Here is a 27,900-nt window from a genome sequence, read left to right on the forward strand (position 1 = left end):
ATATTTTATGTATACTATTTGATTCCTCCTTAAATGACTGTAGGTTTCGTATAGATAACAGTAATATTGTATGTGCTTATGTCTTAACTTTAGCACCGTTCCAAACAAAACAATGGTAAAGTGAAAAACAAATGAATTAATGAAGATTTGTTTAAAATCTCTTCACAATAGCATTGAACGTGATATCTCATTTAAGCCCCCACAATACAGTATGACTTTTCTCATTATACAGATAAGGAAACCAAGAAAGCCAAAGCCACCCTTTAACATCAAACCTTATAAGTGATCCTATTATGCCAGTTTGTTAACGTCCACTGGTCATAGAGTCGCTTGAAGGCACTGCTTCCCACCCCCATTGAGAAAATGTCAGCATCTGCGTGGGGGGGACTTAAGAATAAACAAACAGATATTTACTGGTACACACACACATACCTCTCTATACGGCTTTCTTTCTTTGTTTTTTTCTAGTGGGATTCCGGCATGTAAACTTTACCCAGAGACAGTAACACTGGGGCATTCTGTACAGTGTCAGCACTCAGAGGGAGTGTCGGGCAACACTTTCTATTTGAGAAAAGCTAAAACTCAAGCAAACCTATTGGTGTTCCTGTATTTAGAATGCAAATTCAGTGCTTAGTGGCAAGCCCCACGGAATTTCTTCCTAGGCAATGAATCTTGAGGACAACTTGACTGGATATGTTAAATTAATACATAATTTATATCCTATTTCCATATCAAAAAGATTAAGCCAGTGACAGAGAGATAGCCGCAACTAGTGTAAATATGATTTTTTGTCTTTATTAGGAAAACCAAAGCATAGAAACACAATGGTACAATGAGGTGAAAAACATGTACCGAGATAGCTTGGGTTCAAAGCCCAGCTCTGACACCTATCCTCTGGTCCTAGCTACCTTAATGTCTCAGTGCCTCTGAATATAATGGGAACATTAGGAAGACCTATCTTAGAAGTATTTTGTGAAGTTCAAAGGTGACTAAATATAAGTAGGTGAATGAATGAATGGATGGCTTCAGGTGCTGACACATAATTAGCACATCGTATGCTTTTTTTAAAATGAATATTTCTCCACTCTTAGCCACATTGACCTTAGCTCATTTTCAGATGGACATTCTGCAAATTGATAGTTATAGGTACCATTCTTTAGAGACCTTAAGGGCTTTGACTAACATTTGAAAAGAATTGTCTCATTCCTACGAATAGTTTTACTTTATAATCATAAATATGTAATAAGTACCACATGTTTGCTAATTTTGTCTAAAAGTTGAATATCCTGAGATGGTTTTTATAGAGCTTTGTCTTTGCATTATGCTTACCGAAAGTGTATTATTTTTTTCTTGACTAAAAGACTCTGAGGAGCATTGAAATTCTAATTTTGTTTTACTCTGCAAAATTCTAGAATTTGAAAGAGGTTGACAATAGTATTGTTTGATGTATTTTTGAAATACTCTAATGCAAAGGGCTGTGCAGCTGTGCCGCCTTCACTCTGGAAGCGTGCACTGAGCTGCTTTGGAAAGTAGGTGTGTGGCGGTTTGCATCTGAGGTAGCACTTGAACACAAATATAAAAGTTAAATAAGAAGGAAAAAAGAAAGCAATCAGTAATCAATATACCACTCACTGTTTCAGCCTTAGCTTGGGTTTTGTTAAGTGTCTTCAAACTGTTCAAATATCTCCAGGAATTGGTGTCACCGTTGTCAGAGAGTAACCTGCCAAGCTCTGGGAAAATCACCAAGAATGTCTTTCAAACACCTTTCAGGGAACCTTTACAGAATCAGGCGCTCAGATGAGGCCTTACGTATTTCTTTAGTATTGGATGGATGTTAAGGCCTGGGTAATTCAGTTCGAAAAAGGATTTTTTTTTATGGTTGTGTCCAAGTGAGTTATAGGTAGGAGAGAACAGCCACAGAGTGGTGAAAGACACGTTGAGGAGATTGTTACAGTACAATAAGGTTATAAATGTGCTAATTAGAAAAGAAAAGGATTCAAAGCCCCACCACAAAACTATATCTTGGATTTTGTAGGAATTGGCATTATGCTGTGTTGGGAGTTGGGCAGGCTGGGACCCAGGAGAAGGAGATGGGGAGGAGGGGAGGAGGAGACTGAATTGAAAAGAGTGGGTGACACATAATTATTCTTTAAACTGTGAACTGGTTTAATTGTTTCGGCCTGGGCTCAACGCCTAGCTCTGTTACACATTAGCTCTATAGCCTTGGGTTATAATACTTCTGTTAAAATAGGAATAAAGATACTTGGCCAAATGTATTATTGTATAATTTAAAACCAAGGGAAAATGGTTTGTAAACTCTAAAAATACATAGATACAATGAAGGAATCTAGTATCTGTTTCTATCTTTATGAATCACGAACATTTTGCCTTAGATCTCCACTGAAAGTACTTGAAACTTAGTTTCTTTATTTCTCCCTTCAGTTATTTCCTCGGGATTAATTCCTGGAACTAAACACACTGGTAAAGATAGATATTATCATATTCTTGTATGCCTTGGTATATTGTTTTCTACAGTGGTTGGACCAGTTTTGGAGGCTAGAAGTGGTAGGTAATTTTACCAGTTTCCTGGCTACCTCTTCACACCTGGGTTTTAGTGTTTGAAAATGTTTCTTTAATTTTGTTGTTATTAAAGAGCCCTCCATGGTGCTTTAAATGTATACTTTTGATTGAATAATTTTTGCAACTCTTGTTAAAACTATTTGTATTTTTTTCTTTTTGAATTATCTTTTCAGTTACTTTTTAATTGGTCTTACTAGGACCTTGACTTCATAACATAATTAATACATAATTAAGAAGTTAATTTTTATGTTAATGTTTTAATTATTTAAAATCTACTATGTTTGATAGTTAATAATTATTCAGTACAATAATTATCTTCCACTGATAAGTAAAATAAAATATTTACATTTTGCCAATTACATGTGGTATTAATATATCCCTAATGTTTCATTTTCTTTTTAACTCATTTTGTTACTTATATATTTATTTTTATATGTACCTATATAAATTTTATTTGTGATTTATTTTTGCATTTTGCTTCAAAGTTGATAATACATGTCTTCACAGAACTGATAGGTATTTTTTCTTTCACTTCTGTTATTTTTCTATATAGGTTGTGTTTTATCAATATTTACCTTTCTAAAACATCTAGAGTTTGTTTTGAAATGTGATTTTAAAAAGTATGATTTTGATTTAATTGACCACCAGTCTACATTGACCTCTCACCTTTCTAAGCTTCTGTGCCTTGCTTTTTCCTGGTTCTCCTTTTCATAATCTGACTTCCTTCTCCCCTCTTTCTCTTTCTTTTTAATTCTTTGTTCCTTCCGTGTCTCCGCCTCCTCCTTTTGTTCCATAAATAAGAGCCACTATCTTGAATCATTTTTCAACATTTCTCACTGTTTTATGCTGCTGAAGAACTGAGCTCTTCACACATCAGTGTCTACAAGTTTTCAATTTTTTTATGTACTTATGACCTACAGTAGATTAGGTTCCCCAATCGCATTTTTCTTTTGGGAACTTGGCTTCTGAAATCCTGCTTCTATTGCCAACGTAGCTGATGGAAAATCAAGTTCACTTCCTTCTCCAAAGTGTCCTCTCTAAGCATCCTTAATTTTCTCTGACAGATTCTCTTTATAATGAATCACACACACACAAATACACATCCATTGAGAAAAGGATGTTAAGTTTTAAAATTAGAAGGTCGTTGGGGGTGTGGGGAAGGAAACTCGAGTCTTACTCGCACTAGAAGTCAGGATAGAGCTATAAGGAAGAAGTGCAAGGGGCCAGAGCCCTGAAATTTGAAGGCCTAAACAAGATGGTTAAAAACTAGAAGTGGAGAAATAATGTTAGAAAAGAATTCTAGATCTTCCGTGAATATGCAGAAAAGTTCTCGGCAATGTTTGGACTAAATGATTTTGAATGGACCTTCTAATGCTAAAAGACTACGGATGGATAAGGCAGCTGGATACGCGTGTCCTTTTAAGATTCTTCCCATCCTCTGTGTTCCTGCCTCTCTCTGGCACTGATCACACGTGTCTCGTTCCATGGCTTTGTGACTCTGCTTTTTCCTCCTTAGATCCAATAAGAATCCTCATCCCCAAGAGAGCATCCACCACAGCACCACGCACAGCCTATGTGCCTTCAGTACTCAGTGAGTGCAGGCCGAATCCTTCCCCTGGTATTTCTTTTTTGAGGAATGCGCACACCCCAAAGCACTGCAGCACACCCTCTCTGGGGAGCGCAGAGGAAGAAAAAGAAAAAGAGGAGGAAAGACATCGATATCCAAAGGCAGAGGATAGAGGCCAAAGGATTTTGCTAATGCCGTGCAATGAAAAGCCCCAGGCCTCGCCCCACCCCGGTGAAGGGTGGACCCCGTCCATGTCTAGATTTCATCTTTTTAACAGGTCTGATGGGTACATTTGGGTTATAAATTCCTGTAGTCATACTAATGACTTACATTTGTTTCTTTAGTAGTCAGAAGGTATTCAATATTAAAAAACAAATATAAGACTGAATGTTGTTAGCACATTAGCAAGTATGTCACTCTCAAATTTTTTCTTTTGATATCACAAAGTTATATAACTTAGGGATTGTTGATGGCATTAACAGAGATCTTTTAAAACCTCAGGAAACTGGTTAATGTATACACTATTTGTTAATGCTTTGGTACAATATGTGATTATTTTTACAATTTAGACAAAACATTTTCACATGGAAATATTAAATTTACTTTCAAACTAATCTACTAACAATACTCAGTTGATTTGTAAATGCACTTTATCATTTATTTGCTAAATCAGGAAATGTTTTGACCAATTTGACAAACAAGCTGATTCAGCTTTCAGGACATCAAACATTAATTTTAACGGCCCCAATTTTACCATTTCACTGTAAAAGCTGTTTCACAAGTCATGTGATTATGTTTATTTTCCCAAACTACTTGCAAGATCTTTGATTATCAATACCTGGGTAAAATTCTAGTGATATTTTCTAGTTTGTGATAAAATATCACAGTGATTGCTAGATCCACTCACACATGACTTGAAAATCCTTAGCAGAATGAGAATTAAAAAGGCATCAAATCAGGGAATGTTTGAAATCATCTGGCCCTGACATTATTGTAATTGTGGGGAAACAGGCAGAAGATTCACTGCTTGTTTGAACCATAAAAAAGTAGACTTCATGCCTTTTGAATCACAACTGATTTTTTCATTATGTAACATCCATAAAATCAATTTCCTAGACATTTCATTGTATTATCTATCTTCATATATTACACTATTTTCTAAAACTCTCTTGTTGTGAAATAACTTTCCTTACCTTTCTAGATTATTTAGAATAGTAAATATATTGTATATTACACACAAGTTTAGAAAGACAGAAAACCCACAAAACTTATGAGACTAGACCACTATCAATGATAACTTTGGCCAAATAGCAACGGTGGTTAAACTTCTAAACCTCTCCTCAAAAACCATATTGATTAATATCTTCAGTAGCTGAAACTGAGTTGAAAAATATGTTGTATTGGCTTGTCTGTATTTACACAATTTTCTACGGTTGTCGGTCTCATAGACAGTGATCAATAAACAAACAAACACAAGCGTCTCATTGTCCTCGGTTCACAGGAGATCAGGGGCAGCTACCGTCACCATGTGACAGATGATGTGACTTGCATTGTTCTGCCTCAAACTCACCGTAAGGACTGAGGAAGCTCTCAACTAATGGACCGTCCACATTGTTCAATCCAATAATTAACCCAGAGAAAACTATTGAGGACCAAAGGCAGAGTGATGTGGGTATTTTTCAGACAGATCTGGCTCCCAGCCTTGACCTAATCTGTGACCTTAGAAAAGATATGAATTTACTATAAACCTGAATTCCCTCAGTGGTAAATGGTGCTATAAGTATTTTTTATCTAAAAAAATGTGATGAATAAGATTTAGCATCACAGCCTAGCTTTTAGAAGTTTGAATCCGGTATCTCTAACTGTCAGGTTTTTAGCCTGTGTCCTTTTTATACAAACAAAATGTGCCTGGAATTGAAAAAAATTCAAAATGCTAACATAACAAAAGATCTCAAGATTACTCTTAAGAAAGTTTTTCATTGGTTTCAAACAAATGAAAAAAAACGGAAGTTCTCTGGAGACACAGTTGTAGAATGTCGAGATGATTCCCTTGTGGATTGAAACACTTTCCGCTTGTTTCTTACATTCTCTGATCCTTGGTTTGTTTCAGTGATGAAACGGCGAGGAGCACCTGTTCTCTTCAACTTTTCTCAATTGCTCTAAGGATGGGTGACAAAAAAAGACCCTTGAAAGTAAAAGATGCTGTGCAACAGCATTGTATCACATAAGAAACTTGGGATAAAAGTTAGCAGAGCTCAGTAAATATTTAGGCAAAGAGCTCTGTGAAAATACCCTGGTGCAATACAGAGGGGAAGCTCCAACTTACAATCCATTAAGGAAGAATGTGCCGAGAGTCATATTCTATTCAGTGTTCTGAGCACACCAAATTATGGGGTCAAATGGTGTCAAGTCATTTTTAAAGCAATGGAGAATGAGTTTTTGCAGGAAGATAACTGTCAGCCAGGATATAATCAAGGAGAACAGGCTTGGAGTTTTCAAAAGACCCCTGCGAATCTGGAGAGGAATGCAGGCAAAGGCTGGAAAGAGGTAAAAAGCCAATTCCATATGTGTGGACAATGTTTTATGGCTTACAAAGCATGACCCAAAGCACATTTAACAAGATGGTGATATATGTCAAATATGAAATCTTGATGGATGGATCTTCACTGTATTCAACTCAATTCTTTTTGTGTATTTGATATAATTTATAATTTAAATTGATTTTTAAGTGGGATTATGTGCTGTACTGCAGCATGGGTGATGATTATCAGGACTAAGAAAGTGACCGTGTGAGACCTGAATGAAGCAGAAGCAATGCTTTCATTGTCTGGTAGAGAGAGGGGCAGGCGTTCCTTACAGAGCCAGGCCGGATGGGTCTGGAAAACCAGAGGTGTGCTGGTCGTGTAGATGATCCTAGACTTGTGCAACCTGGTGGTGTTCCATTCATCAGCCTTTGGAATGCAAGGTAAAAGAGAGAACCACAAATAACCACAGTGTCCTTTAAAAATGGAACTGAACGAACCAGAAAGGATAGATTTCATAAATGTGGGGACTTTTGCACTCAGTCTTGAGAGATGGCTAGAATTTGAGTAAGTGGTGGGTGTAGGAGGGTGGTAGGCCATTCTAAGCAGATTGATTGATAATGGCAAAGTCACAGAGTTGAGAATATTGGATGTTTGTATTTTCCTCCAGCTCAGGTTTGTCCAATCCAGACACTGTTACCTGGAAAAACTCAAAGTCTGGAGAGATAAAACTATGTCCAGACACTTTTTGTTTTCCTCCAGAGCCGAGTTTTACCTTCTTGCACTCACCAGTCCCTTTCTGTGAGCTTCAATGAATCTTTTTAGCACTAAAGTCTTAAGAACTGTAGGTATTACTTTTCTTTTTTCTTAATTTATTTAATTATTTTTCAAGTACAGTTTTCTGTCTGTTACTCCCATCCCATCCCATCCTTGCCGTGCTACCCTACTCCCTCCCATTTCCACCCTTCTCAGTTGTTGTCCATGTATCCTTTATATTTGTTCCTTTAAATCCCTCTTCTATTTCCCCTGAAATTCCCTCCCCTCTCCCATCTGGTCACTGTCCTCCTGTTCTCTATTTCAGTGTCTTTGGTTACATTTTGCTTGCTTGTTTGTTTTGTTGTTTAGCTTCCTGTTAAAGGTGAGATCATATGGTATTTGTCCTTCAACACCTGGCTTATTTCACTCAGCATAATGCTTTCCAGTTCCATCCATGCTGTTGCAAAAGGTAGGAGCTCCTTTTTTCTTTCTGCAGCATAGAATTCCATTGTGTATATGTACCATAGTTTTTTGATCCCTAAAACATCAATCCTAAAGAACATATGCACCCCAATGTTCATAGCAGCACAATTTACAGTGGGCAAGGGTTGGAAGCAACTTAGGTGCCCGTCAGTAAATAAATGGATCAGGTATTACTTTTCTTAGTGATGTTTGCCTTTGAAAACAGGACCATGGTGAATGATGGTGCTTTCGATGAGAGCACCCTCACCAGAACAATCTTTCTAAAACAAGGCTCCCCTTCATTTGAGAAACTTCTGTTACCTCCAATCAAACATGCTAAGTATAAAATGCAAACTCGGCAGCGTGACTCTCAGACCCCTAATTATCTGTGCCCTTTCATCAAGTTCTCTCCTCTCTGTGCTTCTGCCACTCTTACCACCTGCGCTTCCTTCTGTCTTTCCAAGAGGCCCTTAAGGCTGGTGGGGGTGTCGACAGGAAGGAGCCCAGGCCTCCCGTGCAAATGGGGCTCAATTACAGGCTTCGCCATTTATCAGCAGATTTAATTTTGGACAAATTATTTCTTCAGGAAACGTTGGTTCTTCATTTGCAAATAAGTGGAAAGTATTCAGCGTTCAGGGTGATTGTTATATTTAAATGAAGCAGATATAAAGGGCGTAGAAGATTTTCTAGAGATATCAGAATCTCAGCATGGTTAGGTCTTTTGCTCTCATTCATCTTTGAATGGAGCCATTCACTTTCGTTGACTTTTTAGTGTGCTCAGTCCTTCCCCTCTCTCCCCTGCCCCATAGCCCAAACACACATGTATGTTAAATGTATTGGGCTGATATTGGTAACAAAGATTATATATACTTCAAGTGTACAATTCCACAATGCATTATCTGTATATTATAGTGTGTGCTCATCACCCAGTCTCATCTTCTTCTATCACCAAAAATTTGACCCCTTATTCTCTTTTTTCTTTTTTCCTCTCACCGAGGACATTTTTTAACTGTCCTCAAGGAACAAGAGAGAGAAACATCAATGCAAGAGAGAAGCATGGATTGTTTTCCTACCATATGTGCCTGGACCAGGAATTAAACCTGTAGCCTAAGTGTGTGCCCTGACTGAGAATAGTATCAGTAACCTTTGGTTATGTAATGAGGCTCCAACCAACTGAGCCACACTGGTCAGGGCTGACTTTCTACTCTTAATGGATTTAACCGGATGCATTTTATCGCGCCCCCACCGCACTGGAAAGAAAGGCGTTTCCCTCCTCTCCTTTTTGCTTCTCCTCTTCACAGTATCAGCTGCCTTCCTGGATCCTGAGATACATTACATTGACTTTGGATTTAAATTATTTACTTTCTGCAGTCTGCAAAGGCTAAATTCATGATAAAGCATACAGTAATTAGGAAAGCTTAAAAAACACATACAGTTCTGCTAACCACATAGAGGTTAAATGACTTCGTTAGATAAAATTAAATTCATCCTTAATCTTTATTACCTTTTCCTTGTTGCCACAGTGACACCCTTGTGGTAAAGTCTGTATTTCTACAAATAGGGATTCTGCAAAGCAGAGTTTTTTTTTTGGCTTTGTCCTCCTAATCTGGGGCATTAACACAAATATTTGAGGAAACTTTAATATGCAAGGTCATCGAGAGAAGTAGTTTCTGTGCTTTTTATAACCCGTTATGAGCTTACTGTGGGTTGCTGGGGCATTCTCACAGTCAAGTCTTAATTCTGAGGAAGCACTCTATGGAGCACGTGCGGCAGCACAGACACAAGGCAGGTTCCACGTGTACGGGGGCATGAAAAAATGATTGCACACAAAAGGACAAGATTATTCTGAATAGCTCTCAATTTTTTGGGTGATTTTTGAAAATAGAAAACAATTCTAAGAACCATCTTGAAATAAAAATTACTTGTAACAAACTTTAGCATATTTATTTTGCATATCACCTTCTCAGCCTTAACCAAAGGTATGAGGTCTGTCTGGAAAAAGTCCAGCCATTGTGAATATGAGAATGGTTTGTGCCACATCCATGTAACCTGGCAGCCAAGGAGAGTCGACTGGAATGCACAAGCATGAGCAATGATGACTTCACTGTACTAGTCAGTGAGGATGGTAGGATGGTAGATGCCATTGAGTGAGCGTGTGTACTGTGTGGCTGTCACGTTCAAAATGACTGGGCCAGTAGAGCAACTAATCTGCAAATTTTACATGAAGCTTGAACATTCCTCCCTGAAAACTATTCACATGATTCAGAGGGCCACAGCTATGGGCAACTGGTGATTGGCAGCTACATCATAACAACACACCTGCACATACATCACGTTTAGTGCAGAGTTTTTTGGCAGAACACCAAATTACCCAGGTGACTTACCCCCTACAGCCCAGGTTGGGTGCCCTATGACTTCTGGCTTTTTCAAACACTGAATCTGCCTTTGAGTAGGAAGAGATTTCAGATTATCAGTGAGATTCAGGAAAATACAACAGGCCAGCTGATGGCAATTGGGAGAACTGTGTGAGGTCCCAAGGTGCCTACTTTGAAGGGGACTGAGGCGTCGTTGTCCTATGTGCTATGTTTCTTGTATCTTGTTTCTTCTTCAGTAAACATCTCTATTTTTTTTTTAGATTTTATTTATTTATCTTTAGAGGGGAAGGAGAGAGGGAGAGAAACATCAATGTATGGTTGCCTTTCGTGCGTCCCCTGCTGGGAGTTGGCCTGCAGGGAACCAGCCTGCAACCCAGGCATGTGCCCTGACTGGGAATCGAACCGCGATCCTCTGGTTCGCAGGCCCATGCTCAATCCACTGAGCTACACGAGCCAGGGCTTAAACATCTCTATTTTTCATATTACATGCCTGAATACCTTCTGCACACACCTTGGATATGTATTTGAGAATTTCCAATGTACTGCTGACCTAAGAAGCATCCAAACCAATAGAGAATGAGTCTACTTGATCCAAGTTGACAACTGCTGGGAAGCAAAATCCCAGCAGATTTAGAAAGTGCTGCAGAGAATGGCAGTTTTGCAGCTTATGTTACACATTACAAACAAAGGAAGAGACATAGTGGGGAGGGGGACGTTACATGAAATCCGCTGGTGATGCATCAGGGAGGCAGGAGAAAGCAAAGCCAGGAGATCTCCTAAATTGTGCAGAGTGAAAGGAGAGGAAAATACCTCTGTTAAAGCACTGACGGGTATAAGAGAGTTAACATCTCACCTTTGCAGCACACAGAGATGGTGTTTGAGGAAAGAGGTAACTGTGAGGGCGTCTGTGGTCTGGTGCTCTTGTGCTGTGGGTGTGTTACGGGAGAAACTCCCAGGAACTCGGTTCTTCTCGCCAACACAGTAAAATATCGATCAGCGAATCTGTTAGCATGGAGGTAAGGTTTATGGGTGATCTGTTCTCGGGCAAGAAAATGGGCTAGGTAAGGCGGGAAGGGATGGGAAGATGTTGAAAGACATAGGCAAAGCAGAGTAAGTTCGGTGAAAGTAAAGGTGGCCAAAGACTGGGGTGGCAAGCACACCAGGCCGGGCGGCCTGAGAGCCAAGTGAGAGTCCTTCACTCTGAGGGCTTTTATAGTCGGTGGGACAGGGTGAAGATGTTAATTGATGGGAAAAGGTGGTGCCACCTCTCCCAGAGGGACGTGACTACCCAAACTTAGGTATGTATGGGGAGGTCTATTAGCCTGGATCCTTACCTTACTCCAGGCTCCATTTGCACATCTTTTTTGTAAGACAGGTATGCTAGAGGCAGTTAATTAAAGTTGGGGCAGTTACCCAAAGTCATTTGTGGGCTCTTTCTATAAGCAGTAGGACTCCCTCGTAAAACAGATAGTGACCAGAGGTAAGCAATGAACAAAAGTGGTTTTATGGGCCTCTTGCTTTGGCTGCTGTGGACCCTCTCCTGCCTTTCGGGCCTTGAGGTGAGAACACAGTTTCAAAGGCTTTCTTCTTTCCTAGACAGTGGAAATGCTACCTAGAATTTCAGGCACTTCCCTCCTCCTATGTAGGTGTGGTATTTCATGGAGTTAATATCGCCAGGTTAGAACACCTGGCAATATTATGGGACCAGGCTCAGGACTGCTGAGTTCGTGGGTGAGACATGTCTCCTTCCTCCTCCTTGCCTTGGTTTACTATCTATCCTGCCTAACAGGTGTGTCTACCTAATCTCCCCTGGAAAAAGGGGTGATTACTCTCTATTCCAAGCCTATGTTATCTTAGATGCAAAAAAATGTCAATAGACGGGCTTAGTTAAGGTAAGGATTGACCTTTGGCCGGTAAGCCAGCTACAGGCCCTCCTGCCATGTGACTACCGGCTGTGACACGCTTTTAGTCAGAAAGTTTTAATTTCAGGCTATGCTCTGTGGTTCCTTTTGGTCTCTGAGTCTGTGACGCCTACCACGCAGGCCTCTTTGAGCTCGGCAAGTTTAGTATGTGGCCCCATTTTTGGCCACACCACACACAGTGCATCTGTTATTTGCCATGTTGCTTTTTATCCCATACTTTTTCTTCAGTATTTCCTCTCATTAAAATGGCTTTCTGTCTGGGAATATCCTGGGTGCTGAAAATACCACGGTGGGCAGAGTGTTCCAGGCCAAGAGGAATTACACATACCTAACACCAATATGCCTGTATGTGTGTGTATGAAACAGTTAAAGAGAATGGTATTTCTGTTACTAAGGAAGGAAAGCACACGGTTAGTCATCGACTTTTGGGTGTCTAAATGCAAGGATACAAAGATGACCATAAGAGCTGGACAATTAGATTTGTTTTGGAACAAATGTTAGGCTTCTTCAGCGTGAGTTTCTTTCTCATGTAATGCAAGCGGTGATTTGTGCCCTGCCAGTCCAGGGCACGGCCAGGTGCTTCGCAGTGGCACGTACTTCCCCGCTCTTCACCACATCCGTTGGTTTTGCGGACTTTCGTGATAAATTCTCTGCGTCTTTGGCTCATCAACCATCAACGAGGGTGTGAAATGGGAAATTTTTAAGTTTCCAGCCCTCTGCATTTCCAAAGTGTCCATTTTTATTGTATGCCACAAATATTTAAAGTTATACAGTACTCTCCCCTCTTTTCCACAGTGTTGCTTTCTATGGTTTTACTTACCCATGGTCAACTATGGTCTGAAAATACTAAATGGAAATGTCCAGAAATAAACAATTCATAAGTTTTAAACAGGCAATGATCTGAGTAGTGGGAGGAAATCTTATGAAGTCCTCTCTCCTCCTGGGGTGTGAATCATCCCTTCATTTGGCTTCTCCACTTGGTGTGAGCTGCCAGCTTAACAGTCAAGGTGTCACAGTACTTGTGTTCAAGTGACCCTATTTTACTTAATAATGACCCCAAAGCCATTCACATTCCTTTTATTACAGTACACTGTTACAATGTTTCAATTTTATTAGTACTTACTGTTGTTAATCTCGTACAATGCCCACTTTATAATTTAAACTTTGTGATAGGTGTGTACACACAGCCTTTGAGTAATATTGTGCCCTTCGACTGCTTTCATTACAATGTTGATAAGGAAAGAAAATTGACTGCTGGACAGGACCACTGTCTGTGTGTAGTTGGTATGTTTTCCTCATGTCTGTGCGGGTTTTCTCTGGGTCCTCTGGCTCCCTCCCAGATCCCAGAGATATGCCCACAAGGGGAATTGGTGTGTCTGCATTGTCCCAATCTGGGTGAGTGTGGGGGTGGCCGTGATGCACCTGCCATTGGAGGGCGTCCTGTCTAGGGCAGTTTCCTGCCTCATGTCGGGCCGCCTTGTGCCTTGGGCTCCACGCACCCATGACCCTGAACTAGAATAGGCTGGCTGGAAAATAATGATCATATTCGGTTTTGTCAAGCTTTCCTAAAGGTATGCATAGCTTTCTTTTATTTCAGTGCTTAATATTGAAGTGTTTGGGGTCTTCATTTAGAAGCTTGGTCATATTTGGTGACTAGTAATATGCTGTAAGAACTTAACTCTTGTTTATATCATTAGTCTGTGGTAATATTGGTTTCCTTGTTAGTCATTTCACTTACAGTCACAGCTCCCAAGAATCCCACTAAGGGCGTTAAGTGAGGACTTACGGCATTTGAAAACACACAATACATACAGAGTTCAGTATTATATGAGTTTCACCACCCAGTGGGGCTCTTGGAACATATGACTCATAGATAAAGGGACTACTGTGTGTTCCTCCCTGCCTGCTTTCTTTTTGATGAGCCAACTTTATCTAAATTGTGTTTTTTCTTATAAGACTTTACTAAAAAAAACAGGAATCAGTCATTATACAGATGCATTGTTTCCATTTTAAAAATACTTCCTTTAATATTACATTTGAGGGACAGGTGGAAACAAGTGACTGTTTCACCAGCTCATAACAAGGGTCGTCATCTCCCAGGCCTGAAATACCTTAACTGGGTCATCAGTGCCCTGTGCGCCCCTTTGGAGTTGCACGTGTTTTCTGTGAAAGATTGGGGAGGAAATACGTTTTTCCCCTCTCATCCTCATAATGGCTGCTTTCTTTTATTTTTTAAGATTTATGTTTAATCACAGTTGACACACAGTATTATATTAGTTTCATGTATAACATAGTGATTGGACATTTCAGCTGTATAACATGGTGATTGGACATGGTGATTGGTCACTTCACCTTATGAAGTGACCCTCGTAGGTCTAGTACCCATCGAGTACCATAAAAGATGATTATATGATTGACTGTATTTCCCATGCTGTACTTTACATCTCTGCGACAATTTTTATAACTGCCAACACTTTGGGGTTTTGCAGGCTAAATGCTCTTTATTGCAACCACTGAATTCTGACATTCCAGCGTAAAAGAGCTATGGATGATATATATGATAAGATAAATATGGCTTGTCTATTAATAAACCTTTGTTTACAAAAACAAGTGGCCAGTCACATTTGACCTACAGACCCTAGTTGAGTGTTCCTGCTGTAACTCCTTACTCATCCAATTCCCCAGTGTAGCGTTTCTTACTTTCAACCCTCTGCCTTTCCTAAATGAATTCTGATTTGACAATGAAAATCTACATCAAAATAAACAATGAACATTTTTTCTCACATGACCAGCACCTCCAAATTAGGGCTCCTTCAGAATTGTTTAATGCACCATTTTACCAGTTCAGTGTTGTTAACACGTACCCAGGTAATGTACATCTGTCTGCTCCGCCATCTTTAGAGTCCTGTCCTTGTCCTCAGGCTAGTGCCCCTCATAATTACAATGGGGATGCAGCAGTGCCTGCCATTAGACACAGATGCAGCATTCCATTGTAAAAAGAAAGGGTATTCGATTTGTTTCCCCTTTCCAGAGTGAGGAAACTTTCCTATATACCCCCATGAGCATGCTGTCCATGTACAGAAACCTATGAAATATTATTAACCAATGCCCCTGGAGAAATTTAATAAAAAAAAAACACATATATTTAAAGTACTGTAGTCTATTTCCTTTGCCAGATTGGGGACATTCTCCTTTATTATGTTTTCAAATAAGTTTTCAGTTTCTTGTTCTTCCTCTTCTCCTCCTGGCACTCTAATGATTCGGATGTTGGAGCATTTAAAGTTATCCTGGAGGTTGTCCAGGAAGCTCAGAGAGTCCCAAAGAAGTTGGACCCAAGGAAGCACACAGCAAGGGACATCATTATTACATAACCCAGGATTAAAGAGAAGAAGAGAATCTTTAAAGCAACAAGATAAAAGGAGAGAGCTACCTATAAAAGAGTGCCCCTAAGACTATCAGCTGATTTCTCAAAAGAAATCTTAGAGGCAAGACGATCTGGAAAGTATTCCGAGTCATGAAAGGCAAGGACCTACATCCAATATTACTCTACCCAGCAAAGCTATCATTTAGAATAGAACAGCTTATAAAGTACTTCCCACTTAAGGTCAAGTTAAAGGAGTTGATCATCACCAAGCCCTTATTATATGAAATGTTAAAGGGACTCATCTAAGAAAGAGAAGAAGATAAAAAACTATGAACAGTAAAATAATAACAAACTCACAACTATCAACAACTGAGCCCAAGAAAAAACAGAAACAAACTAAGCAAACAACTAGAACAGGAACAGAATCACGGAAATGGAGATCATATAGTAGGTTATTGGTGGGGAGGGGGAGGGGGCAGAATGGAGGAAAAGGTACAGGGAATAAGAAGTATAAATGGTAGGTTCAAAATAGACAGGGAGGTTAAGCATAGTATAGGACATGGAGAAGCCAAAGAACTTACATGTATGAACTCAGAAGGGGAACTGCTGGTGTGAGGGAGTACAGGGCAGAGGGGAGTAAAAGAAGGAAAAATGGGGCAACTGTAATAGCATAATCAATACAATATATTTAAAAAATAAAAATGATGTGGCTTTATTAATATTATGAATTTTAAAAAGAAATATATCTGGCATACAAAAACCCCTTAATGAATGTAACTTTATTATAATAATATTGCCTAAATGAAAAAAGGAAAGTCAAATAAAGGATATGTGTTTGATAAAGAGTAACTCCCCAAAATAAAAAATTTGATATGTGAGTAATACTCTGAGTATATACATTTTAACAGGTAAATTTAAAGAATGTCTTAAAACTATGGTGTAATGAAGCACTATTGGTATTGATATAATACTCTGATAGTTGTTTTAGGACTTTTTGTTTGTAGAGTAATATTTTTAAAAATATAACAGGCCCTTGGTGTACTGAAATCTATGTAATGCTTCCAGTTGTTCCATAAATGTAAAGCACTGAGCAGGCCATTATGGAGGAAATGAACATGCATTTAAGGTCTCTGACCTCAAGGGGCTGGGTACAATGGTAATGATGTAGCTTACTCACACAAATTATAATGCACATAAATATTACCATTATTTCTTACACGGACTAAGTGGTAAAATTCAAAAGAAAGACACTTTACTTTTAAGTACAGCATAAAGACTCTACGAAGTATGGATGTTTAGGGATGCACAACTGATGTATTAAACTGCTGAGAAGGTAGTCTCACAGAACCGCATTCCTCTTTAATGTGAATTTCACACTGTACGTTTTGCTCCCTGTTAACATTTAAAGTTAGAAATGGTGTCAGAGAAATTTCTCTGTATTTCTGAACATGAGTGTTGCAGGCAGTCCCTATAGTTCCAGATGCCAGGAGTCCCTTTTAAAGCAAGTCACAAAACAGAATATTTTACGTGTATGCCTTACAATGAGAAGGGTGAGGATGCTCTTGCCTCATCCTGCAATCCCACAGCAGCCACGGGCTATATTTACTCATCACCAATGAGTCCTGCTTTGGCACTGTGTTGCCCATGGTGTTCAGGAAGCAGGAAGAGGAAGTAAAGGAATTTGTCTGGTTCAGTCCCATATACTTGCAAATGTCATTTTATCATCCCCGAATACCTTATCACAGCTACTTCAGTGAAAATGTCACTTCAGTTTTTTTAGTAACTAAGATAATAATTATATTGTCTGTATGGTGTAGTTTTTAAATCCCTAAAGAAGAATATTTCAAAGTGAATATGACTTGCAGTTTGGGGAAAACTCTTATCTGAGGATGGCTTAAATGCATTGCCTTGATCTTATCTAATTTTTCAATTTCAGTGTAATTACTGTCGCTGTTTTTGCAGAAAAATTGTATTCTTTAATCTATATGTAGAAATATCATGCATTTCATTTATTTTAATATGCTGGAGAACCAGTTTAAATTTTGTTTAAAATAAATATAATATGAAAATACCTTTTTACTTCAGGAGGGGTATTGTAACAACCCCAAAGCCCTGAGGTTATAAACTATGTTTATGTAACTTTTGTTGACTTACTCTTTGAGATCTTGTCATTATTGTTTTCTTTAAAAAACAGAATAAAGAGGTTGAGTTGGAGGAGCAGATTCACAAACAGTGGCTCCTGACCAAGTCTATTCCCACTTACTGGGGCATCACAGTGGAAGACTTCAAGTGAAGAGAGATTACAGTGGAGGTGAAAATAAGTGGAAACAATTTTGAAATAAAGGGCTTGAGACTTTTTTTAGAAACAGAATGACAAAAATTCACTACTGAAAACCATAAAATATTACAACATTGGAATTGAAATTGTCTAGAATTTGGACATTAATCAGAATTTAATTTCGGAGTAATGCCATGATTTGGATTTTTTTTAACATTATGTAGTAACCTTTTTCAGAATCGTTCATGACCATTATGGTCAAGCCAATTTATTTGTTTTGATTTGGGGGGAATTATTGAATTATTCATGATTTAGAGGAGTGAGTTCTTTTATACCGAAAACACACTTCTTATCCAGCCACCCACATTTATGGCCGTAAAACAATAGCCACAGCTACCAAGACAGAGCCAGACTGACCAAATGTTATTCCAGGTAGGTGTAAGAGAGGGAATAGGTGTGTGTGTGTCTGTCTGTCTGTCTGTCTGGAAATCATGTGAGCTACCTTAGGGCTTTTATATTTCCAGGTCTACCTAGAATCTCTTTATAAGTTGCTGAATATTCCTAGAACAGCTGTAAAGCTACTGTAGCAATTGGCATATGGAAATATACCATAGCCTGGACCTGCCAGGAATTTCACAAGTTGGTATTCTAGTGGCACTCATTCATTTACTTAACATGTGTACTCCAAAAGACCGTGCCCAGCCTAACTGAAGGATGCCACCTTTAAAGTTTCAGCAATGTAACTAGAACTGTGTTTCTGACCTATTGGGACTTCACGGTCATCAGTTTGCCCCTGCAGCCTTTTTGACTGAAAGGATTTGTAACCCAGTCAGGAAGCTAAAAAGGAACTTTTCACTGACAATGGATATCTGAGTCAGGAAGGCTGGATACAGCTTCTGGGAAAAGAGACAGAACAGCTAATGGCCTCCTGTTTTGAATCTGTTTGACTTTACTACGTTCCTTTGCTTTTCACTGTTCTCCTTGCAAAAAAAGTGGCACTTATTTACTCATCAGTCCATTTTTCTTTTCAAGGAATAGAAAAGAAAATTCTAAAGCATTTCTTTTTTTTGCCGTTGTGTGGCACTTCGGAATAAAAACTGTCAAGGACCAGTGATTCCTTGAAAACAGGCAAAATAAAGGAACTTGGTCTCTTTTCCTTTATCTCTGAACCACGCACGAAGTCTCTGCACCACGTGAGTGATTTTGAAAACATTCTTTTCTATACTGTCGGTCTGTCAATTAAAATACACTGTTCACTCTATGATGACAAGATTAGAACATTTATATTCAGATGGCTTTTAGAAGAAAATGAGGAGGCGATGAAACTCCCTTGGGGTTTTTGACATTAGACTCGGACTGAATTAAGTGAGTTATGCTTTGATTTCTTACTGTTCTAATGCCTGAAGTGCTCAGAATTGATTTTGTGTAGGTTGGTTATTGCTTTCCTATGAATTTCTATTTTATGTAACAAGTGGCCTTGCTTTAGATACTCTCATATTCTTTTTAATTTATTTTTATTTTTTAAATTCATTTAATAATTGTTCAAGTAGTTTTCTGGTTTTTGGTCCCATCCTAGCCCACCCCCCGCAGTGCTCCCCACCTCCCTCCCATTTCCACCCCCCCTAGTTGTTGCCCATCTGTCCTTTATACTAGTTCCTGTAAATCCTTCCCCTTTTCCCCTGAAATTCCCTCCCCTCTCCCATCTGGTGATGAGATTATTCAAACTACTTTTTTTCTCTAAAATATATATATATATATATGTATACACATATATAAATGTATGTAAAGAAATTTGTTGTCCCTTAGACATTATTTGAATCATCTTATTTCTCTTCAAGAAGAGATACGTTTCAATGACTCTGCTGAACTAGACAAATAATGTGGTATGGAATTCCTGAGGATACGTAAGCATTTCTTGAATTAAAACAAAGCTTCAATGGAGACCGAGGAGACTTATTTTCAAATCTAAAATAGATTCATAGCAAAGAAATACAGAGAAAACACACTCCAGCTAGAAAACAGTGTTTTTCGTCTTTTCTAACTAGGGCCTTGGCCTAAGATTTCTAGGTGAAATTATTGTCCCCCCTGAACGGGGCTCTGCTTCCAGTTATAAAGTACCAGCAGAGTACTTTATATCTAGGTTTCTTTATTCCAGGCCTGTAACTAATTCTGACCTTTAATATTCCATCTATTCAAAGCCTTGAAAACATAAAGAAATCTTGATGGAAAATGAAAATATATACTTATGTTATATTCTGAACTGGTTAAACTGTCTTCGGGAAGGTTCGCTGCGTAAACTGTGTGCTGGTTTTGTGTCACCTCCACACGTCCTAACACATGGGAGGCAAATGTAACCAAACAGCAAGATCAAGAAAGACTATCTAGGCCAGTGTTAGTGACTTTTGTCAGTGTACCCATTGGCTTCCCTCAAGAACCCTGGAACAAACGTATCTATTCCCTAGAGCATCACCAACACCTCTTTGCCTGGGCAGTGGAGTATTGGAAAGAAGGGCTTCATGGTTCCCTGGGGGCCGTCAATAATGTTCTTCTTGCGCATCTGTGAAAGGTGCTGTAGTAAGAGGAACTGAGCTTGGGGAATCCGTGGTCTTGCGTTCAGTTGAGGGGTTTGTCAGGAATGGGGCTGAACATCCTTAAGTGAACTTGAGTGTTCTTACTATTAAATATTCATAATCAAGCTTTGTTTTAGGATTGTGAGAATTAAATATATCAAATATCACCTAGAAATGCAAGGTTGGTTCAGCACTCAAAAAAATTATTATAATTTATCACACTAAGAGACTTGATAAGAAAACTACATGATATGTCAAGAGATGCAGAAACAAACATTCAGCATTCATCATGATAAAAACTTCAGCAACCTCCAAGTACAAAATTCCTCCATAGACTTGAGGCATCTATAAAATTCTTCATGAAAGAATGTTGGCTTTTCCCCTAACATGTAGAACTAGGCAAGATTGTCTGCTTCTACCACTCTCACTCAATATTGCATTGGAAGTCCTAGAAAGTTAAATGAGGATAGAGAGCCCTGGCTGGTGTAGCTGACAGAGGAGAGTTTGGGTATTTTATGCCCTTGGCCCCCAATCTTCCAGTCTGTGGTTTGACAGTGACTACATTCCTCTATCTAAGCACATACGTGCTATTATTACCTCCAGGTTCCTGTAGCTGCTCCCTCTCTCTCCTGCTCTGCAGGGCCAAGTTCAACAAAGTTTTCTGACCCTTGTTAGTTGAAGGGAGTTTCACTAACCTTCGTTGGTTTCTCTTAATCTCGGCCATACCTTTGTGAATAATTCCCTTAGTAAACTTTCATCAATTACTCTGAGTTAGCCATCTCTATTACACTAAGACTCTGATGTAACAGATGTACTTTCCCTTGTTCAAAGTCAGGGTAAAACTGAAAAGTGAGTGAAGAACATTACTATTGTGAAAGAAGTTTCTGAGTACACGAAGAGGTTGCCTGTTGTATCACAAAGAGCAGAGCCCTAGGAATCAGATGCACCAGGTTTGGTTCAGCCTCCAGCACTTCCTACCTGTGGGATTTGAGACAAGCTACTAAAATATTCCAAAGTTTTTCTAACCAATTGGTAGAAATTTTCAAGTTTTTTTTTTAATAAAAAGGACTTCTGTCCTTAGGATGAGTTATTTTTCTAGAAAATAAATTTTACCAAAAGAATGGTCTTTTGAAAATGTATGTTTTGCACTAAGATCAGTCAAATTTCTTTACTGCTCAATTTTCTTTTTGAAGTTTTCTAAAGATCTATTTTTTTCCAATTAAAACTCCATACCAGCTTAAAGCTCATTGAGTCATATGGTATCTGAATAGCAACTTTTTTGATATGTGATGCTTTATGTGAATGCATTTCTAGAAAATACTGTTTACAACTCTACCTCTTGGCACTTTACATATACCCAAGGGGAACTGTGGTTTCATTAGATCCTTTGGAATATGTGAGCATTTATGAAATGCTCTTGGAACAGTTGGAAGTGATACTAATTGTTATTTTAGAAAAATCTTTCCTAAGTATAGGAAATGACAGATTTTCTACAGTTCTACAGGTTTATCCTTGAACTCAAGAATGACATATGCTTACTAAAACTGACATGTTACTATAGTCTTTTTTCTAGTTATTAGCTTTCAATGGGTAGTTATCAAATATTTTAATGGTACCATGTTAAACCATATAATAAAAGAAATGGAACTTTGAAACACAGAAGAAAAAGGCCTGATTTTTGCTCTGGGGGATGTTAAAGTCAATCATGCCAAGCAAAGAACAGAACAGACTGTTATGACAAACAGAACCTGCTGGCCATTGATGTGAAACTTTGAAAAGAAACTCTGTACTCTTTAGACATAAGATATCTGACTTCTGGTTTCGATTATGTTGGTTACCAGCAAAGACTATGTGTATAATATCTTTGGAAACAATAGTTCAGAGAATGGGGAAACTGCCTTTGCATTAGGGATACAGGGAATGCCGAGCAATAGGGAGGCCATTTGTTCTATCTTCATCATTATTTTCTCAATTTTCATTGTGTTCATTTGACAAATATTTTTGCAGTTACAATAAAAAACACTTTATAATAGTGTTTTCTACAGACTTTCTCACCTGTGTATCAATTCCTTTGAAAAAATGTGTTAAACCCAAGAATTATAAACAATAAAGTGCAGGAAAAAATATATTGCAAAGATTAGGTTCCGATGATCTTCGCAGGTAAGACTACCGTGGTGCTACCATCTGGCTCCTCTAGGAGGTCTCCGTGGGTGGTTTCAGAATGGCCAGTGCACATGTTTTACTGTCTTTTAATATAAAGATCTGCTTTTAGGTCTCTGCTCCCCATGTGAGGGAGAGCCATTTTATACCCAACACCAAGTGAAGGCCTGGCTCAGAGGAAGAACTCAAGAATTGTTTGGAATTATTAAATAAATGATGGGAAATGGAATGAACACAAAATCAATGTTAAAAATACTCATTGATACTTATTTTGTGTAACTCAGTTCCATACATTGTTGACTCGTAGTAGGTTATTTATCATCCATATCTGTTATTTTATAGGGGAGTTTGAAATAGAAGAAATACAGTTTGATGGATGGTGGGTAGACATTCCTTTTGGCATCAAAATATACTCCACAGTTCACAGAAACTGTGGATATAGAATTATTAGAGGGCCTGAGGTTTACTTTAGCCCTACGGTATCTATATTCAGAGCACTCTGCTTAAAATTTGTGTGGTGTTTATACCAAGCCAAGCAACAGTAACAGACCATCTGGAAATGGGTTCATGAGGAGCCATAGAGCTTTCTGGGAAGATCAAAGGCTTTGGTGCTAATAACTATAGTGTTAACATTCAGTTTGCCAGTTGTTGGATTCATGACCTTCCGTAGATTTTCACCTGTTCCCTGGTTCATGTCCCATCTGGCGTGGGCATTCTTTGCTGTAGCAGACAGTTACTGGGGCTTCCACCTTCGAAGTTAGAGTCCTGCTGAGGGACATTCTTCCAGCCAATCAGCCTTCACTGCATGAGGGGAGGGACTGTTACACTAAGTCCAGGAATGCTCTCTTTGGACGTCTCCCTGCCGGCCGGTTTTTGTACTGCACTGTGCTCTCCCTTTCCGGCCTCTTGGTCACCATCAAAGCAGTGTGCATATGTTTAAGGAAGCCTAACACATATAAAGAAAACCTTCATTTACTAATAGTAGTTTGAATGTTTATGAATTAGATTTTATTGATTTTGCTTCTTAAAAACCTAAATGGTTAGATTTATCCAAAGACAATCTCAATAGTTGTTCTCATAACTCCCTAAGGGAACTTAAACATTTGTTTCTTTAAAAAGTGGTGATACATGGACAACAACTGAGAAGGGTGGAAATGGAAGGGGGGGGGGAGTAATAGAAAACTGTACTTGAAAAATAATTAAGTAAATTAAAAACCAACAAACAAAAAAACAAAACAAAGTGGTGAAACTCCAAACTGAAAGAGGAACCGTTTATTTCTCAGAACTATTTGACAACAATCTCTAATACAAACAAAATTAATCCAACGAATTCTAATTCCTAAAAGGTGCCTTTTAAGAGTAGTTTTCAGAAGCAAACGTTACAGGAATAAAAGTTATTTTTTGGATTTCTGCCAAATATTTCTCATAACTAACACTCACCTATTTGGATTTTTAGGTATGAATATAAGCAAGAGTGAGATAGCAAAGGAAACTTCGCTGAAGCCGTCTCGGAGATCGTTGCCATGCCTCACCCAGGGCTACGCTTCCTCCAAGAGCCTGAGCCAGTCGACCTCACTCTTCCAGGCACAAGAGAGTGAGTCGCAGGCTCCCACGTCTGTGACTTCCATCTCCCCTGACAAAGGGGAGCAGGGTGAGCTCCATTTTCTTCTTCAACTCACAAAGACTACGTTTGTTTTTCAAATAATTCCTTCTATTGTTCCCTTCCTCCATTTCACTAGTGTGTACCAAACTCTTTAGGAAGGAGGCTGGCATAGGATGAACGGCCCGCTGTGTGAGTTAGGCGAAAGTCTGTGTGTTGACCGGAGGTGTCTTCAGTTCTGTCTCACCTTGAAGGCAGCCAAGCCCATGCAACCCTAGACTTAAAAACTGTAATTTGCAGGGGAAGCTAGACCAGCATATCTGAATTGTTGGCTCACTATCATTGCTGCCAAAAATTTACAGGGAGTAACTGAGTAGGATAGGTCATCAATAATAAACTCAATTTCCTAAAAAGACCAAAGGCTGTAAATAATATTGACGATAAAGCAGGGAAGAACTGGTTGCACGAAGATGCGGTTGGGCACCTACTGACAGTCAAATGTGGGCATGGAAGCCTGAGATAAATACAAGTGCTGAAATACGAGGCGTAGGGAGGAGCCATCTGGATGCCACATTGAAGAGACTTTGTGGCTGCCCTCGGTCCCTCCTCTGCACACAGATCTGCCGATCTGAGACACACCATCGTGTTCACAGGAGTCAGGAGTCCAAATACAACCAGGCCAGCATGTCACTGGGTGGAGAGAGTGCACTTTCATTCCCCTGTCCCTTTCTAAGAGGTTTGGGTCTTATTCGATTGTATTTCCTTCTAGTTCCCTAGGGTTGGTTCTTCCTTTGGGTAACTTGACTATACCAAGATGATCTTTTCAGTAATATTGTGAAATCACTACCTATTATACAAAGTCCAATGACATCCATGCCCAATAAGGAAAGTGGCTAATTGTTCAAGAGGGTGAAGGTATTGTAAAACACAGTACCAATGTTAATTTTAAATAACTAATTTCAATTCATTAACTTAAAAAATTATTTTGACTACCATTTAGACAATAGTCACTATGGTCACTTTTTAACTGTTACATTTTTATTTCTCCAATCTATGAATTGTCTGTTTTTTTTGGTTCAGTTAATGATGAGGAGGATAAAAAAGACGCTGTACTCAGGTGCTCTTTTGCTGACCTCAGTGATTTTTGCTTAGGTGAGTTGATTTCTAATATTTTCTTCATATTGTTCCTCTCCTTAATGATAAGCTGTCTTCTTCAAACCTGGAATATTATGTTTTTAGAAAAAAATCATGTTTGGTTCTTAATATATGTTGGGTGAGTATAGTATTTTGAGGTTAAATTATTAAGATATTTTATATTGTTTGACATTTAAACAATATTTGTAAGCTTGTAATGAATAACAATCCTATAACTGAAGAAAATGAATAATTTCTGCTTTTTTCTCTTGGAATTTTTTTTACAATTCTCCATGAGTAAGTACATTTATATTACTATGTCTAGATTTATCAAATTTCAGCATTATCTGTTGATTTTCTGTTGTGCTGGATGAAGGTGTATCTCATAGAACCTTTCAGTTTTTCATAGTTGCAGTGCCATTTTGAATTTAAACCTCTCTCCTGACTAAATGTGTTACTGTGAATAGTACATTTGCACCTTTATAGCACATGCTGTCGCGTTTCAACAGTGTATCTTGACTCCCCACTTGGCAGATAGACTACAGCTTGAAAGCCATGCTTTCTGCAGATGTAGTATCACTTCCTGTAGTGCAGTGATAGCAACTTCCGAGTTGCTGTGACCTCTGTGCCTCCCTTGAATAGTCCCGGAGTCAAGGTTAAATCAATTCCCCTTTCTAACCTTCCATCAAATCATCAAAATCACACAGTGTACTTACGTCATTGTTCGTGCCACACACAGTTGTTAGTTTTGTTTTCCTAGATTATTTGACATTGTGCTCTTCTTGGGAGAACAAAAATATCCCTTTTTCCAAATGTTTCCATTATGTTTCAGTTTCTTGTTTTTATACCCATCATCTCAATCTTATTCTTTAAGACATTCTTGGTTCCTTTGACTTTTCTTTGGAGTACAGGATAATTCCAGAGTCTAATGTCACACTTACTATTCTTTGCTAGTTTTCATTCTCATTTTTTTCAGAGTATATCCTTAAGCAACTGCCTCTGCAATTTGATGTGATATGCAGAGTTTCTAAGTGACTGCATATCTGAAATGACTTCAGTTAGCTGCTGCTACTGATTGGGATTCGCTTGGCCATAAAATTCTAGACTAAAAATCTTTTTTTCTTAAATTTGGAGACTGTCATTGAGCATCTGTTGTTACTGCTGTGTTTATCTTATTTCTTTGCAATTCATATTTTTCTCCTCCATGTACATTTTTGTTATCTTTGCTTTTTGTGTTATAAAACTCTACAGCACAGTAAGGAAGAGAATGTGTGTGTGCACATGTGTGTGGGTTAATCCGTCCTGCTCTAGAGGTTTTATGTCCTTTCAATTTGTCTCAGAATTCCTTTTCACTTCTGTATGATTTTCCCGCAATTACGCCCCTTTGTTTTTTCCTTCCTCTCTTTCTGAAGGTCCAGTGAGAAGTTAAGCATTTCTTTTTATCTTGTGATTTTTGATTCCCATCTTGGATCTGGGAGATTTCCTAAATTTTTCTTCCAAATATCTTTACACATGTGTTGGGGGATGAGAGTGGTATAAAATCATATATGTTATTTAATTTCCAGGATTTCTTTATATTCTTAGAATGTAACTTTTAGAGCATGCCATTTTATTTTAGGAATAGATCTCTAATCTCTCTTGTGATTGTCTTACGTTTTTCTTTGCTCTTTAAATTTTAGCCTATTTGTTCAGGGCTCAGTTTGTCTGCTTGTTTAAATTAGTCGTTCTCTTTTAGGCTATAGAATTTACTAAAATTTATGAACTTGAGTTGCCTGTTTACATTTAAGATGGACAGACCAGGAAGGCTGACTCAGTGTTTTGGATATGGGGAGATGTCCTGGAAACTGACAGACTTAACTTTTGAGTGAGTGGCTAAGAAGCAACTACACAGATGACGCAGCCAACGTCGAATTGAGAACCTTACGGCAAAGTGGCAATTCCCACATTAACTGCTCTCTCACTTTGAATTTCTTTAGAGAAAAGGCTGCTTTGTGCATGGGCTGTTGTCAGATTTTCAGTTTTCTTCATGTTTTCATTGTTGATCCTCACTCCCGGCCCCTGTATATTTTGCCAGTTTGAGTCCAGACACCTCGAGGAACTGCACTGAGGAGAAATGCTCTCCCCCCCATTGCTGCACAAACTCTCAGCTGAGCTACTCCCTCGGCCAGCACTCGCCCACCAGATTTTTTTCTCTAGAAAAGTGCAGTATGCTCTTACGTTCTTTAAAGGATTTTATTTATTTATCTTTAGAGAGGAAGGGAAGGAGAGAAGGAGAAAAATATCAATGTATGGTTGCCTCTCGTGAGTCCCCTGCCAGGAACTGGCGTGCAACCCAGGCAAGTGCCCTGACTGGGAATTAAACTGTGATTCTCTGGTTCACAGGCCCATGCTCAATCCACTGAGCTACACCAGCCAGGGCTGCTTTTACTTTTTAAAAGTTATTTTAATATCACGTTAACAAAGTCTTATAGGGGAAGTAACAACAAAGAAACAAGTTTAAATTTTATTCAGCTGGTTTCAACTCTGCTTCTTTATCAAGTTGGTAAATGACTCTTTGATGAGTTGTTTTACTGTGTGGGCCAAATGAGGAAACCTGTAGAACATTTCTTT

General features: G+C 38.7%; 1 protein-coding gene across 3 annotated transcripts in view; it reads left to right on the forward strand.

The window, feature by feature from the left end:
* The window catches only part of ANO3 (anoctamin 3), a 292,127-nt gene that overhangs the window by 123,438 nt on the left and 140,789 nt on the right, over positions 1-27,900 (forward strand). For all 3 annotated transcript variants that reach the window (XM_037040409.1, XM_037040410.1, XM_037040411.1), the window contains 2 exons: positions 24,013-24,207; positions 25,237-25,308. In XM_037040409.1, the coding sequence (XP_036896304.1) occupies positions 24,013-24,207; positions 25,237-25,308 (267 nt within the window). The remainder of the gene's footprint in view (positions 1-24,012; positions 24,208-25,236; positions 25,309-27,900) is intronic.

This window comes from Sturnira hondurensis, unplaced genomic scaffold, assembly GCF_014824575.4.
Source record: "Sturnira hondurensis isolate 20B ecotype Veracruz unplaced genomic scaffold, ASM1482457v3 Scaffold0002638, whole genome shotgun sequence".
NCBI classification, from domain to species: Eukaryota; Metazoa; Chordata; class Mammalia; order Chiroptera; family Phyllostomidae; genus Sturnira; species Sturnira hondurensis.